This window comes from Passer montanus, unplaced genomic scaffold (assembly GCF_014805655.1).
Source record: "Passer montanus isolate IOZ18808 unplaced genomic scaffold, ASM1480565v1 scaffold49, whole genome shotgun sequence".
Classification (NCBI taxonomy): Eukaryota; Metazoa; Chordata; class Aves; order Passeriformes; family Passeridae; genus Passer; species Passer montanus.
Genome location: NW_024369818.1, coordinates 4,921,854 through 4,939,104, shown reverse-complemented (window position 1 = coordinate 4,939,104; position 17,251 = coordinate 4,921,854). Strand labels below are relative to the sequence as shown.

General features: G+C 45.8%; 1 protein-coding gene across 1 annotated transcript; it reads left to right on the top strand.

Moving 5' to 3' along the window:
* The first annotated feature begins 1,751 nt into the window (after positions 1-1,751).
* Positions 1,752-16,537, top strand: TENT5D (terminal nucleotidyltransferase 5D). Its single transcript, XM_039722615.1, has 4 exons — positions 1,752-1,860; positions 8,616-8,737; positions 9,829-9,943; positions 14,848-16,537. The coding sequence occupies exon 4, from the start codon at positions 14,863-14,865 to the stop codon at positions 16,036-16,038; it is 1,176 nt and encodes a 391-aa protein (XP_039578549.1). The 5' UTR covers positions 1,752-1,860; positions 8,616-8,737; positions 9,829-9,943; positions 14,848-14,862; the 3' UTR covers positions 16,039-16,537.
* The last annotated feature ends 714 nt before the right edge of the window (positions 16,538-17,251 follow it).

Genomic DNA, 17,251 nt, shown 5'->3' with positions numbered 1-17,251 from the left:
CATTCCTGAGAGGAAAGATGTTTTTAAGGGCCCAGAAGAATAACAGCTGGTCTGGGGACTTTTATGTTCAACAAGGGTCGTATTTCCTTGCTGTTGATTCTTTTAGAAGAAAAGGTTAAAATCCTGCTTTGGTGTAATACCCAAGAGCCAGCCTAGAAGTACCTGGGTGCTGGAAGGTCAAGTACAGACACAGCTATTTGAGGTAATTTTATATTTCCCTATGATAAAATGCAGTTTAAAATACTTTCATGACCTTTTTTTGCTCATTGTTATGAGTCATTGTAGCACTAAACCTGTACTTTTTTCAAAACTAATCATGGCTTACCCATTTGGCATATTTTCTCAGAACAGTTAAGTAAATTATCTCTCATTTTAGGTCTGTGTCTGAGCAAACTTAAACATTGTACAGCAGCAAAGGTATTCAGTGTCACAGTGCAATGGAAATTACTAAAAATGGCACAAATGCCATAACCTCATTCCATGCCAGGTTTTATCCCATTCATCCAGTGAAGTAATTATCAAAGATAATAAACTTTAGAAGCTCACATTGGAAAGCTTTAAATTGGGTGTTTAGAGCCAGAACTGAGTCTGTGACATCATGCCTTGTGCAGGTAGGAGAAGATGGAATGTTTAAGTGGGACTATCTCTGAGCAGAGCCAGGCTGGAGAAGATCCTGGTTCCAGAGCTGAGGATCACACAGCAGCCAAGCATTTTTCTACTCCGGGAAGGGCAGAGCTGCAGGTGAGGCAGAATTTGGGGGATTGAGTGGCCATCTGCAGGTGCTGGTGCTCACATCACTGATTTCTCCTCAGTCATCTTAATCCTTCTATTTGCGCTTCTGAAACGTCAGTTTCCTTAAATTTCCTTGGCAATTACATCCTGTGCATGTGTCTTGCCCAGAGCAGCTGTGGCTGCCCCATCCCTGGCAGTGTCCCAGGCCAGGATGGACAGGGCTTGGAACAACCTGGGATAGTGGAAGGTGTCCCTGCCCAAGACGTGGTAGGATGATGCTCTTTAAGGTCCCTTCCAACCCAAACCATTCCAGTGTTTTATGAAATAGCGAGGCCAAACCCAAAGACTATTTGTGCAGGAAGGACCTCGAAACCAAACCAGTTTAGTTCTGACTTTTCTTGGGTTTAGTGATCTGAGAAATGGATCACAGGAGTAAAAATGTTTGCCACCAAGCCAGTGGGACCTTCTTTCCACGTGCTGACAGGACCTCATATTGCACCAGGGAGGGTCAGGTTGGATATTAGGAAAAATTTCTTCACAGAAAGGGTTCTTAAAGCATTGGATTGGAAAGAACTGCCCAGGGCAGAGGTGGAATCACAGTCCCATGGAATACGCTGAGTTGGACGGAACTCATCAAGATCATCAAGTTCAGATATCCCAACAATCCAACCCTGTTCCTGAGAGCATTGTCCAAGTGCTCCTGGAGCTCAGTCCCATCCCTGGAGGGGATGTACACGTGGCACTTGGGGACACTGATTAGTGCTGGATTTGGCAGCGCCGATGTCTCTCGGTGACCTTAGTGGCCTTTTCCAACCCAAACAACTCCCAGATTTTACGCTTCTTTGACTCCACGCTCCCACTTTCCTCTGCCCTGCACCGGCAGCGTGCGGCAGGGAAGGCGGACGAGGCGGTGTCCCCTCCATGTCACCGCGGGGCAGAGCGCGGCCGCAGCGCCGGCGTGCGGGCCCCCCGCGGCTGCTGCGGGCGCTGCGCTCGGCGGGGGCGGGCGCGGGGCGGGGCGGGGCGGCCCCTTCAGCACCAGCGCGGCCGCGGACAGCGGCGGCCCCGGCTGAGGCGGCGCGGGCAGCGTCCCGTGCACCCGCACCGAGCGAGTCCTGCGTCCCCACGGTGAGTGTCCGCCGCACGGTGAGTGAGCGTCCCCGCAGCCGCTCGCTGCGTGAGAGTCCCCGCAGCCGCGCGGTGACCGAGTGTCCCTCACAGCCGCACGGAGCGCGTCCCCCGCAGCCGCTCGGTAACTGAGCGTCCCCGCAGCCGCTCGGTGAGTGCGTGTCCCCCAGGGCCGCTCGGCGGGCGGGTGTCCCCGCATGGCGAGTGCGTGTCCCCAGAGCGCCCAGCCCGCAGGGCCGGCGCGGCGCGGGTGCCCGCGGGCTGGGGCCGGGCGGGGCCGTTGCGGGAGCGGTTGGGCTCGGTTAAAAAACTTGGAGAAACCCGGAGCGCTCGGCTCGGCTCGGGCCTCTTCCTTCTCTCTCCGTAAGGCGTATTCCTTCGAAACTTTAGGGGTGAACTTGTGGAAAGGGCGGCTTGGCGGCTTGGCGGTGCCCGAGGGGGCTGTGTGTGTGTGGGGCTGCACGTGGGCTCCGTCCCACCACGGGCGTTCCTTCCATGAATCCCAAAAGCTGCCAGGCTCTGGGCGAGCCCTGCCTCGCACGGTCATAGTAGCAGTAGTAGGAGCGTGGCGTTCCTCACTCGCTGCTGGAAGCTCTGTCATCCCGCTTAGATGGTGACAGCCCTGGTAGCTGAGGCCTTTTCTGTGTGTTCTGCAAGGACCGTCCGGTTTTGGGGGAGGTCACAGCCTGGAGGTGACGGTGACAGTGAAGTGACAGTGACAGCAAGCTGAGATTCTGTGCCCTGAACTATTCGGAAGTGCCTGCGTGCAAAGCAAAACTGCTTTCCAGCAACTCGGGGCTGGAATTCTGTGTCTTCCCAGCCAGGAATCGCTCTCGTGTGCTCCCACAGGCATCTCTGATACATCTTTATGCCGCTGCAAATCCGTAATAGCGTTAATTGTTCCCTCGGAGAGAGGAGGCTGGGCTCTGCAGGCTCACACGTTGTGCTCCGTGTGCTGCCTTGAGAGTAACAGCCTGTTCGTGGCTCCCATGAACAGCAGCCAGGTGGGGATGAATGGGGATGTGCCGAATCCTCCGCTAAAGGCCGAGGGATGAATAATAAGTGACAGTGACTCCAGAGCAGGGACTCTCCCGTGCTTCGTGCTCCTGACTTCTCCTTAAGCTCTAGAGGCAGATGTGATGTGTCTGTCCCATTCAGAAATGTTAAAAACAATCCCTGTGCCCTTTCATCCTCCATGTGCTGTGCCTGCAGCATCCAGGAATCGACAATACAGGCGTGATGTGTGGAGGGGGAATAGCTGTGTGCATTATACCTTCTATTCCTTGTGTCTTATCCCTCTGGCATTCCCACAGCTTAGTTCAAAGGGAGCGCCAATAATTCCTTTAATTTGCAGTGCTGCAGACCTTTGACCTCGGGGCAGTGCTGCCTGCACACCCTCTCTGCCCAGTTGTGCATCCCAGGCATAACTTTACAGTAAATTTAGTTTTGTTGCCTCATTAGGCACCAGACACACAGAACTGTGTAAGGGTTGTGTGCTCTGGAATGATTCAGCTGCCACACAGACACACGGTGACCCTTGTGAACAAAAGCCTGACCCTAAATTCCTGCCCTGCAAGATCAGGGCTTGAGCTCCTGCTCAAGCTCAGGAGTAACTGCTGACACAATAGAGTCCCATAATTTATGAATCGACCATAAATCAGGGAGACAGAAGTAGACCAAGTTTCTTGAAAGATCACATTGAGACTGAGTTATTTTGGAGAGTCAATTAAGCAGCATTTAGGCTGGCAGTGGAAATTAATTCATTAATTAACAGTGCTTGAAGGAATTAAATTCTACCCATGTTTCAAAACGCTCCTAATCCAGAGTGGTTTGGTGGTTCTGGGCTCTGATGATCAGGCTGCAGGAGGGGTTTGGGCTGTGCCACCCATGCTTGGCCACAGCAGGGGGGGAGCCTTGCTACCTTTTGCTGTGTTTTGCCTCTCTCATGCTTGTTGTGAAGCCCTTGGTGGGTCCTCCTTGTTTGCTGACAGTGTTTGTTGAGTTCTCAGTACCTTGATGGTCTCTGCATGTGGGATAGACTTTTTTATGGATTTAACACACAGTTATGTCTTCCATGTCATATATCTCTTATGTGTCTTATGTTTAACCCAGTGGTTTTAATGGATGAAAGGCAATGAACAATCAGAGGATTTGGAGGCAAATTCCAGTCCAGATTTCACCATGGGTAACATGGAGTGAGGGATGGTCCATGGAGAGTGGGAGAGTTTACATTGCAGAACTCAGATGCTCAGCCATGAACACACCAGGCCAACTCTTCTCCCCTTTACACCAGAGCAATTCCTGCTGAATTGAATTGTTACTCAGTCAATTCCTTTCTCAGGAACTGTAGTGGTGGGATGGGAAGTAATAATTTTGAACTGAAGATGGCAGATTTTACTTCAGTATATGGAAGGAATTGTTCCCTTTGAGGGTGGGGAGGCCCTGGCACAGGTTCCCAGAGAAGCTGTGGCTGCCCCTAGATCCCTGGAAGTGTCCAAGGCCAGGTTGGACAGAGCTTGGTGCTCCCTGGGATAGTGGAAGGTGCCCCTGTCCATGGCAGGGGGTGGCACTGGGTGAGATTAAAGGTCCCTTCCAAGCTAAACCATTCCATGATTCCATGAATTTATGCCATTTGGATTCAAAATTTAAAAAAAAATAGAAATATTTTGTGAATTGCAGTCTTGCTTTTTGCCTTTGCCACCATGATCTTCATGCGAAAATAATTATTCAAAGCATCAGCAGAGAATCTGAGATGCCCAGGAAGCAGCAGAGTGCCATTGCCTATGGCCATGCTGAGTTAGTGTGGTACAGCACAGGAGAATCCAGCTGCAAAACTTGAGCATAATATTGAGCATGGTTCCTTCATGTTGCACAACTGCTCACAGGTAAACCATCATTTCAGTTCTTTTCCAGAAAAAATTATTTTAGAAGCTCTAAAAACTTACTTTCAGCGTGTACCACCAAAAGCAGAGTTTTCCTTCACAAAATGCCACAAATGGGTACAGCAGATGTTGATTTATGTCCACATCAGCTGATTTTCTTCTCCATTACCCTTTCTGCTGGATCTTTGCTTATCCAGCAGGTCCTGTTGCCCTGACATCCGATGTCAGCTTGGATGTTTTTGCACATTTGGTGAAAGCTTGACTCAGTCTTTCTCCCCAACTTGGTGTTGTCAGGTGCGTGATGGTCATTATGAATTATTGATAGTGATGGAAAAGTCACGAATGCACAGCTGTGCTGCAGGGCCTGGGCCTTTTTCTTGGGTTTAATCATCACTTTATCTCCTCTCTGCCTTTTAGTAATAATGTCAACAGAGATTTCGTGCTGCCTTCACCACAAAAGAGAAGCAGTTCTCTGCTCTGCTGCTGCAGCCAGAATCCTTTTTCCTGTCGTAGTTTGCCCAGAGTTCTTCAGATTTTTCAACTGCAAACTCTAGAAAACATTTCACTTATCAAAAAACTATTTTCTACAGAAATCTTGGCTGGTACTGATGCAAAATTAAACATAAACTCCTGTGCAGCAAATACGTTGAAGATAATGAATAATTCATTTATTTTCCCCCACTTTTTCATTGTAACTCATAAAATTGGAAAAATTGCATTAAAATGAAATCCCACTGCGGTGTTTTATATTCAGAGAGTAACTTTCTAATAGAAGTATGGAAATTAATTCATAAAAATATGAATTCTATATGAACATTGTAAACACAAATAGCAACATAATTAAATAATAGAAGACACAGTAATCTTTGAGTAGCCTGTGAGACACAGTCCTGTCGAGGTGCCAGCTCAGCCTGCTCCAGGATGCAGAAGTTTTCCCAACTGAATTTAAACCCCCCCCCTTGCTGTAGCAACAGGGAAGAGCCTTTATTTGGAGGGGTCCTAAACTGCTTCACAAATCAACCTGGAGCCTGGGCCTGGAGCTCACAGCTTCTGCCATGAAATGAGAATACTCCTGGAGTGGAACAGAATAATTGCTGCACAGAAACACTTCTGTAACCTGTGCAGAGCAGGGGTGAGGCAGAGAGGCCTTCAGGGTGCATTTCTTTTCTCCTTGGGGCTCCTCCCAAGGAAAACTCCAGATGCACTCTGTGTGAACCATCAAACCCACCCTCCACACCCCAATGGCTCTGTACTGGTTTGGAGGGGAACCCCCACACTGAAGGAACTAAATGCAGGTTCCAGCAAGCGGTTTTGGGGTGTGATCAGTCAAAAAAGAGAAATCCATTCCGTGGATGTGGTTGTGTTGGAATCCTCTCAAAACAGACAGAAATGTGATCTTGGAGGATCCTCTCACGGATTAGTGACAATGGGGATATTTGATAGTTGTCCTTTGGTGTAGATGAGGGGAAGATGGTTCTGGAGAGTTCCTGAGGAGAGCCTTGACTTTGTAATGCCCTTTTTACCCTGAAAGCAGCCCAGCTTTAGGGCTGCAGTGGCACACGGCATCACTCATCCCTCTTCCTCTGGCATTTGAAGAGGACAGATGATTATGAAGATGGTTAATAGATGGAAAAGGATTGTTTCAGTTTTTACCTTGCCTGCTTTTGCTGCAGTTTAGTCATAATAATGAGAGTTCTTGATAAGTGAGCTTTGGATTGAGTCACTGGGATCTCGAGTGAGTAAATAGATTTTGGGATTAGTCTGAGGAGCTGAGCAGAGCAGTCAGGGAAGCTGCAGCGCACAGGGGGAGGAAGGAATCTCTGGGACCCTTGGCTCTTTTTCCTGCCAGTTCAGGGGGCATCACCTGCAAATGCCCTGGGAGAGCTCATGAGGTGCTGAGCAACCTCCACATCCACCAAAGATTTGAGGTCCAGCTGGAAGGTTTGAGGGTCGATATTCCTCAGGATGAGGAGTGAGGACACCCAAAGGAGTGACCAGCTGGGAAATTGTGGCACAGAGGGAAATCAGGGCCCAGAGCCCCACGTCATCTCCCAGACCCTGCTGCATGTCAGGATAGTCCTGTGCTCCTTAGGCACAGAGACACCAGGGGGAAAGGCTTGGGAATAGCTTTGTTGGTGCATGTTGCCATAATTCACATCCCCAGTTCAGGAACAGGGAAATGGTCTCTTTAAATTGTTGACATCATCATTTTTATTTTTGTTTTTCCTTCAGCTGAAAAAAACCCTGGGAACCCTGAGCGTAGAGTAAGGAAATGATGCTTTTTCCTGTGGTGACTGAGCCAATAAAGGCAGCTGTTGGGAATAATGTCCCAGTAGGCAAAGCAGCTCATCAATCTCAGCTGCTGCTTCTATGAACATATTATATAATAATGCTTCTTCTACAAAAAAAAAAATGCTATAAAGGTCTCTCTCTTCTTCCCCTAAATATCACCAGGGGAAGCCATAAATTGTGCTCCAGTGTTAATCTGTTCTATCAGGGTGATATATCCATTAATGGATATGATATATCCATTAAACCTTCCATCCTTGCACAGAAAGAAATAACAATATTTCAGCGTTAAAAAGAAGTTTGTATTTTTTTTTGCATAGTGACTGATTTGTCTGACTTTTCCAGACTCCACATGCTGAGATCCTTTTATCTAAGCAGCCCAGAACTCTTTCCTTTGCCATCAAGGCCTAACTGGCTGCTCACTGCCAGGCTCAGAGCAGAGCTCAGCCCTTGCCAGACTTAACCCTTTAACAGCTGCCAACGTGAGCCTCAGTGCACGGATTTGGGAGCAGGTCAGGAACATGCATTCAGCTAATTAGTGGCCCATCAGGAGTTGGAAAGCAAATGAAAGCTGCAGACAGGCCCTGGCACAACAGACAGGTCCTCACAGGGTGAGCAAAGCAAGTGCTGTGCTTCTGGCAGCACTAAAATGGCATTTTCAGGGATAAAAATCTGCCTGCTGTAGCAGCGAGGAAAAATCCATTATATTTGTAATAAAGCAATAACACAGTCCATACCTCCTTGGGCTATAATTTCAGCCTTTCCTGCAGATTATGCAGATATTTACACTTAAAATGTACCTTAAATATTATCTTTACTAAGAGCCATATATAATTTGAGCATAAAAGCTGAGATTGTGGAGCACAGCTCAAGAAGGAATAAATTTCTGTGAATATCGAACCACACAGTGGACAGGCCCTGCTTGGGATAGTCAGGGAGCTTGAGTGGGTGTTGTGAGCTTTGGGGTGCTGGGATGGGAGGTCTTGCAAGGAAAGCCTGACAATACTGACTGTCAGAAATGAGAAACAGATATAAGGGAGTGCCTTTATGATAGCAGGTGAATAATTACAGACATATTTCATTCCAGCACGTGGAATGAACGTGGAAATTCCAGCAGCAGGATCCTGGGCTTACTCTAAATGAACCAACAGCCTCATATGCCAGGAAACAAAACCTTCCTGTCAGCTGCACACTCTGATAGAAAGAATCTAAAGCCACTACACGATTCATAATACTTCATTTTGCTGAATTATTATTCATTCTAAATTTTATATGAGTCTACTACATCCCTGCTAATTTGCATGTCTATTAATAATTCTAAATTCCCACTCAAAACCCCATAGGGAAAATGGCAGGTTTGTTAATATCCTTACAGATTAAGCATGACCTGAAACCCAGAGTCTTTATAAACCCTTTGGTGCTTTTTCCACTATTTTCCCCTACCATTCCCAACTCCAAAGTCTGTTGTTACACCTGCAGGACTGCCAGGCTGTAATGCATCATTTATTATGTCCAGCAGGTGACCGGTGGTTACCATTGATCTCCAAATGAATGTGATTGTTTGTTGGGTTTTATTTCCTGCAGCTTTCCCGGGGAGCTTTGTGTTTCTGTCAGCGACAAGATGACAATTCATATTTCTACCAAATGATCCAGTGACTCATCCTATTAACTCTGCCGGAATACACGCTCCCAGTCGTCCTGCCACGGTGAGTCCGTGGGATTTTGCATTCTTGCTGGGAATATTATTCAGGATTCAGTCCATAAATATGTGTTTGGTAGTACAAATAAGCATTTCCTAAAGCAGGAACTTCCCAGGAATGACCACAGCCCCAAGCAGACCAAATATTGCATCTGGTAGCTATTTTTTAAAAGCTATTGTAGTATTTTATAGCAGTTGAGATACTACTGATCCCATGTTTTTTAAAGGGCTTGGTTGGTTTGGACTGGAGGCCCTGTGAGAAGGAGTCTCATGTGTTGTGGGAACTGATACCAAGTTATTATAAACAGGCCCTTGAAAATGTTGCCCTGTGAGGGGTTCCCCATCTGGCTAAGAATGAATCTGCCATGAGTCATGATGGAAAAATGGGACATCCAAAAAACCCCAAATATCCAGCATGACAGAATATGGATCATGATTTCATACTGGGTGCCCAAGTTAAACTCTTCAGTTTGTGCCTCCTGAGAACTCCCAGCTCATTGAGCCAATATCCTGTAATATTCCAGGAGAAACAGAATCCCAGGATGGTTTGGGTTGGAAGGGACCCATCTTGTTCCATGGGCAGGGAAACATCCTAGTCTGGGATGCTCCAAACCCTGTCCAGCCTGGCCCTGGACACTTCCAGGGATCCAGGGGCAGCCACAGCTTCTCTGGGCATCCTGTGCCAGAGCCTCCCCACCCTTAAAGGAAAGAATTTCTTCCCAGTATCCCATCTACCCCTGCCCTCTTTCCCCTAAAGCCATTATCCATGTTCCTTTAGTTGGGTGGAAAAAGTAGGACACGTTTTTGTGGGTTAAGTCTCGTCCTGTGTTTACTTTTTGTGCTCTTGAAGGTGCCATTCTCTGCCCCAAGCCCACAGCTTTGCATTTTGCCCACCTTATCTGCCAGGGAAGAGCTGAGCTATCATTTGTTATCCCAGGGAAACTGGATGGGAACTGGACTGAAAACTGATGGCAATTCATGCGTTATCTCTTGATAACAGGATAAATAAACACTGCCTTCACTGCCTGCATTAGCATTAATAGAAGGAAAAACTCATGGAAAGCACTGTCAAACCAGTTTAAATATGTCTCCATTTAGGTTTCCCAGATGCTTTACTGCTTCTCCTTGTCTCATCTGGGTTTGAATTACGACTGGAAGTTCCTCCGTATTTGACATTCCTGCCTTTGGAGCTTATGCCAGCTGCAGTTCTGAAGTAAGTGAACAAAATATTTCCAAATGTCCAGCTTAATAAAGAAATGGATCTTTGAATTAAAACAAAGCTTTAGCAGGAGATCGTGGACATTTACAGTGATGTATGTAATGTGTAAGCAGGAAAACCAATGTAGAAGTAAGAGGAATGGCAGAATTTCTGGGGGTGTTTCTGGAGTGATCCCCCAAAACAAGGCCACCACAGCATCTCCCAAGACATTTTGCTACATCTCTTTTTTAGCCTCTTCTCCCAGGAAACAAGGGACAGGATGAGAGGAAGCAGCCTCAAAGGTGAGGGGAGGTAGGACAGCAGCAGGAATTCCTTCATGGAAAGGGTGGCCAGGCCTTGGAAGGGGCTGCCCAGGGAGGTTTGGAGTCCCCATCCCTGGAGGTGTCCAAGGAAGGACTGGAGGTGGCACTCAGAGCTCTGGGCTGGTGACAAGGTGGGGATCAGGCACTGGTTGGAGTTGATGGTCTTGGAGGGCTTTTCCAACCTCCCTCATTCTGGAGTTCCATGGTCTGTGAGAGGTCCCTGCACAACCGATTTCAAGTGCAAAGTAAAAAGAATTGGAGCATTTAAATATTCCCAGCCTTTATTGTAAACAGAAAAACATGGGAGCAGATAGAAGCAAAGGGAAGAGGATGGAGCTGCCACAGCTGCACAAAACCTATTTCAGCTGTATCCTGCCTGAAAATGCCAGCACATGGCAAAGCCTTTGAAAACACACTGAATCAACATTATGGAATATATAAAAAGAGAATCTAAACAGTTTATCAGTAAAATATGAGCTAAATTTGATGAGGCTGTTCTCTAGACTGCAAGTATCTGTTTCTGTGAAAGTTGTGGGGAACATGAAAGCTGCCATTAGCGTGGCAGATTTGCTTCATTCAGATGTAAAGCCAGATCTGCTTGGATTTTTTTGATGAAGCTCATGCACAGTGGAGTGCTAAGAGGTGGTTAATGAAACATTTTAGCATCATTGTCAGCCCAAACTCAAGAGTTGCTTGCTCCAAAAAGAAAATTAGAGCCTCTAATTTCAATAGGAAAATAAATGATAAAATTTAACAATATTATGTTGAAGTATCCAAACATTTTTCCACATTGTGACTGCCTTATCAGGTGAAGGTGACCACTCAAGGACAAGTTGGAAGTTGAATAAGGGAAATATTTTTCTAACCTTATAATAAGAATGATATATCATAAGACTTGACTGGGTCTGATCCGTCTTATTCTGTGCTTCTCTAGCCAGTGTATGTAAAAGAAAACACCCTGAAAACTGCTTTTTCTCATCCTTTTTTCTGGCAGAGATCTTAAATCAGATGAGATTCAGGGTCTGTTGCAGTTTATGGTAACATTTTAAAATCCATAAATAACAAAACTTCGCGAAAAATCACTAGGAGAGAATCTCAGTAAATTAAAATATTGATGAGGTGTGGAAAAAACACCCTCTTTTGAATTTCACTGCCATGGTGGTGATGTTTGTGCAGCTTCCATTTGCCTACATGCAGAGTTTAGGACAAGAAAACCCTGAGTGTGGGACGCCTGAGATGCTTTGAGGTGTTTGTGTGGAAGGAGTTTCACAAAGGGAATTCTTTGGCAGGGTGCAGCAGGGAAGGCTTAGGGACAGCTGGGGTTGGGGGTGCCAGTGAGGATCTGCATGCAGGGATCACAGAATCCCAGCATGGCTTGGTTGGAAGGGACCTTAAAGATCATCTGCCTCCAGTTCCACTTCCACTGTCCCAGGCTGCCCCAAGCCCTGTCCAGCCTGGCCTTGGGCACTGCCAGGGATCCAGGGGCAGCCACAGCTCCTCTGGAATCTGTGCCAGGGCCTCCCCACCCTCTCAGGGAGGAATTTCTCTCTAATTTAATCTAAACCTCCCTTCTTTTGCTTTAAAACCATTCCCCTGTCCTGTCACTCTCTTCCCATGTAAATTGAGCATCCTCCATTGCAAACAGCAGCAGTTTCCAAGGAATAAAGTGATTTTCCAGCCCCTTTTCTAATTAACCAGCTCAGTACTCACTTGTGCTTGGCTTCATCCAGGTGCTGTGGTCACGTGCAGGGAGTTTCCTTCCCTTCATCCCAGGATCTCTTGTTTTACACAACACTTGGACTAATTACAGCCTCAGTGTTGCTGCTGATGTATTGTAACTGAGGTTAATTACATTAATAATAACTCCTGGCATTAACCTGAGCACCTCAGTAAGTAAATTTGCTCCTGCTTTGAGAATCAGGTTCCTAATGACTACAAAAGTGCCTGGAAATTGTTCTTTTTGCCAGACAAGATTGAAGAAAATAACAAAATAAAATCCTTCTAGGAGAGTGCAGGGTTAAAGTATTGGATTGCAAACTGGTAGCAAATTAGTACATAATAAAAAATACTACTACTACTACTAATATTTATTTAGGCTTAACTGCAAATAAATTCTTTTTAAAAATAATTTTGAAAACTGAATCCCTGGGTTTTTTTCCTAGTGCATTTTTCTCACTTGTCAGAGTTGAAGGTGTTATTTCAGCACAGAATTCTTTAATATTTATCATAAAACATTAATGGTGAGACTGAGCTCCCAAAGCCTCCTCAGATTCTCCAGGAATCACTTCAGAGAAATGACATTTTGAGGGGTGCCTCTTCAACACAAAAGAGAGATTTACTGACATTACCTTCTCCTTTCAGTTTCAAACCTCAGTATATTGCAATAACATCTGAAATACCTAAAAACATGTAGCAATAAAGGAAGGATTTCTAAGCTTATTTGGAGATACGTCCATCTTCTGACTTTCCAAGTGTTTGAAGAGGGTCCCTCTGCTAAAAGGGGGTTGAATTTCAACACTCCCTTCTCTGCTCCCTTTTTTTTTTTGCATCACAGCATCAGCCTCAGAAAGGTCAAGGTTCTGCAATATCAAACAAATGCCATAATAAAAACTACTGCTTAGACAACAATTCTGACAATTTTAAGTTTGCTAGGGGACCATTTGGGCTGGTCCACCATAATCTGGCATATGAAAAGCCAGACTTGATGACCTTGGAAGTCTTTTCCAGCCTTAATTCTGTGATTGTATGAATGACTCAGGTGACAACATGGCAGCATAAAACATTTGAACAAAACCCTCTCCTTCCAACCTGCCTCCACCCAAGGTTGTCCCACTTCCAGAATTAGCAGTTAGCTCTCTGTAAAAGCTGGTTTTTAGGATAGACTTGTACTGAGTTGTCATAAAGGCTCTGAAGGATGCATAGCTATAGTTTTAAATGAATAAGCATGGAATTCTAATGAATATTCAATGGTGAAATCATTAGCATGTAAAACTGGCAGTGCTGTGGAGGGCAGTTTCTCTCCTTTTCAGTTCAAATGTTGTGTCCTCTAAACACCTGCAGGAAAAATGTGGATATCTCTGAATACACCTGAAAACATACCTGTTGTGGGTGTGGAATTATACACCATGTGCACAATGCCAGGAGCCACGTGGTTGTGCCAGACCTATGGGACTGATTCCAGGACCTTCACACTGTCAATTCAATTCCCAACTTCAGTCCCGCTTTAGCCAACTTTTAAAACATTCCTTCAGCTTCAAACATCTGGTTAGTCCCATTCTTTGTCATGAGGCCAGGAAGGTGCTTGGAATTACATATGCTCCTGATCAGCATAATGGGAGCTGAAATTCCAGCAGAAGTATTTGAAATAGAGCTCTGCCATATTCCCAAGCCATTTGGCAGCTCACAAGTTACTTGAAATCACTAAAATATTCCAGAATGTGGAATCTGAAGGCGAGGGAAGGGGAATGTATGACAACGTACATATGGAGTCCCACTGGTTAGAGAAACAACAGTGGGGACTTTTCAGTAGTGTTGTTACTTAGTATGATTTTACTTTATTTTTATTCCTGAGCTTTGGCTGAAAGAATATGTTTGAGCCATCTGGCTGCAGAAACGCTCGGGGGTGTTTCGGAAGCAGGTTCTGGGTGCTGGCAGGCTCCCAAAGGCACTCCTTCCACCCGGCTGGTGCCTCACTGAGCCCCTTCAGATGCCACCTGGCCACCACCTGAGTGTCTCATCTCCTTGCTAAATGTGATGCTATGAATTCAAGATACCATTTTAAACTGAGAAATTCCCAAAGTTGAGCTTTATCCCATGTATTCTGTGGGTGCTTCTTTCTTGAGGTCCTTTTTCCACAAGACTGGAAGGGGTTTTCTCACCATATCTACAAACCACGATTTGCAGCATTGTTACATTAATGTAAAACATGGCTTATGGCTTAGAAGGGGAATATTTTCCACAGAAACATCATGGAAACAACTTGACAATTATCAGATATCCATCCAGTCCTTAAGCCACTAGTGATATTAAATGATGCGTGTGTTTAGATGATCCACAGAGACCAAAGTTCATCCAAGGCATTTGGCTGGATAAACAGGGAGCAGGTCGCAACATTCCCGGTTTTCACAAAAAAAAGTTCCTGGTCTTTTAGTACTTTTAAGTAGTCAAGCCACTGAAGATCAAGGGAGACCTCTAGGTAGGACAGAAAGAACAAATTTGATCATTTTGCTCGTTTTATCTCTTCACGGCAAAATTTATTTGGAGTTCCATTAGAACCACCAAGTACTTCATGTTATTAACCTTTGAGTAGTTTTAAATTGGGTCTATATGGTTTGCTGCATTTACTTTGAGTCATGGGTTATACAATAACGTGATGGCTTCTCAGCAGGATTAAAACCTGAGTACATTAAAATTCAATTAAAAGCCTGTGATAAGTGCAGTGGTTGACTCAGACCGTTAACTGGGGTTGTGTCTCTAAAATGAACAGCTCTGTCACTACACTGAGGGAGGAAGTTTGGTACAACCAAGTGAAATGTCCTCTCTGGTATTCCAGAAAGTTCTAACATTTGCCTCTAATTCCTCTTTCTCCCTGTTTAGCCAACCAATATCACAATGACTGAGGACTTGGACCACAGATTCAGTTATCTCACCTGGGATCAGATTAAAATCCTGGATCAGGTTTTGACTGAGGCTATACCTATTCATGGGAGAGGAAATTTTCCAACCCTGGAGGTAAAGCCGAAGGATATAATCCACATGGTAAAGGAGCAGCTCATTGAGAAGCAGATCCATGTCAGGGACATCCGCCTGAACGGTTCCACTGCCAGTCACATCCTGGTGAAGCACAACGGCACCAGTTACAAGGACCTGGACATCATTTTTGGAGTGGAACTTCCCAGTGAGCTCGAGTTCCAGATCGTTAAGGAAGCAGTTCTCAATTGCCTATTAGACTTCTTGCCAAAATGTGTTAACAAGCAAAAAATCACGGCTCAGACCATGAAAGATGCCTACGTGCAGAAGATGGTCAAAGTCTCCACCGACCACGACCGCTGGAGCCTCATCTCTCTGTCCAACAACAGTGGCAAGAACGTGGAGCTGAAGTTCGTCAGCTCGCTGCGGCGGCAGTTCGAGTTCAGCGTGGACTCCTTCCAGATCATCCTGGACTCCATCCTGGGCGTCTACAGAGCCTCAGACCGGCCCCTGACACAGGACTGCCACCCCGCCGTCATCGCCGAGAGCATGTACGGGGACTTCAGCCAAGCCATGGACCACCTGAAATACAAACTGATCTCCACCCGGAACCCGGAGGAGATCAGGGGAGGCGGCCTCCTGAAGTACAGCAACCTCCTGGTCCGTGACTTTAAGCCGGCGGATGAGGCTGAAATTAAATCTCTGGAACGTTACATGTGCTCCAGGTTCTTCATTGATTTTCCCGACGTTGCCGAGCAGCAGAGGAAAATCGAGTCCTACCTGCGCAACCACTTCATCGGGGAGGAGAAGAGCAAGTACGACTACTTGATGACCCTGCGTGGGGTGGTGAACAAGAGCACAGTCTGCCTCATGGGGCACGAGCGAAGGCAAACCCTCAATATGATCACAATCCTGGCTTTGAAAGTGCTCGGAGAACAGAACATCATCCCGAACGCGGCCAACGTCACGTGCTACTATCAGCCTGCTCCCTATATCAGTGACAGAAACTTCAGCAACTACTACATTGCCCATGGACAACCCCCTGTGTTCTACCAGCCGTACCCCTTCCACATACAGCTACAGAGCGGGATGGTGTAGGAACGCTCCAACCTCCAAGCACTCACCACTCCTCTCTTTCCAGTTCTCTCCTTAATAAAGGCCTCATTAAAGCGAGTTTTATCAGCACTTTTGAGTTAAGGACATATTTTTGTGCAAGTTGCCAAAGTTGTTTGGTTGGTCAATGTCTAACTCACCATTAAGCAGGTGAAATAAGTGAAGCGTCTGTCGTTCGTGAAGTGTTTATACCTTGACGTGTGTTTGGGCTGTATTTTTTTGCAATGAAAAGAGAAGGATATAAATTATTCTAATTTTATAAAAATGAAATGCACTAAGTTCTGGGTTCTAAAAAAGAAAAAAAATTATTATGAAAAATGTAAATGGTGTTAATGAAAACCGAAGCCAATGAAATACCTCTCTGTAGAAATGCCTGATGTTAGAAGGGACAGTGCTCTGGGTACGTCAAAGTCAATCATCCCTTGGTTTTATCCATGCAGTTCCAGCAACATTTATTTGCAGCACCTTTGAAAACACACATTGCTGGGTCATCTCTTGGTGGCTGATCATTCCTCAGGTCAGTCAGAGACTCGGGGTCACTTCCCTCCCCAGAGTACTGGTTTGTACTGGTGAGCAGGAAATGCCCCTACCCAGAGCAGACTCAGCATTTTGTGTATCTGAAATTTCCACTGATCCCAGGGAAAGATTTTGCTGCTCAAATCAGGCAGCGTCAGAGCCCAGGATGTGCCTCACAGACAACAAAAGCTGTAAGAGGTACAGCTATTCTGATGAAATTGGTTTTGAAAACCAAGGCAAGAGAATGAGAAAGGAGGTGAAAATTGAGCAGAATGGGCTCACTTTCTGTCACTAATTTGTTATTGATCACAGCTGCTTTAATGCACAACAAACAGTCAGGAAAAACCTCCAAAAGCCCAGGACTGGCGCTATTTTTAGGTGAATTAAAATAAATCCTTGGCAGTGGCATTTGAAAAACTATTTTATACTGGTAAAGTCCTGTCTGTGTTTAGATACCTGCACACATCCACCAGTAGCAAACGAGGATTTACCATCAGGAAGCAAAACATGAGTTACACATCTGTGTGTGTGTGAGTGTTTACCAAAGATAAGTTTTAAACATGTCACATAAGTGCCTCCCTGTGCCAGTTGCTCCATGAAATGCTGGAAATGGTGCCAGAGAGCTCCTAAATTATGGAAAGGGAAACATGGAAAGGGAAACACGCCGTGGGGTTGCAGAGTG

What these genes read in the sequence shown, in the direction of transcription:
- TENT5D (XM_039722615.1), top strand. Translation starts at nt 14,863, where the DNA reads ATGACTGAGGACTTGGACCACAGATTCAGTTATCTCACCTGGGATCAG.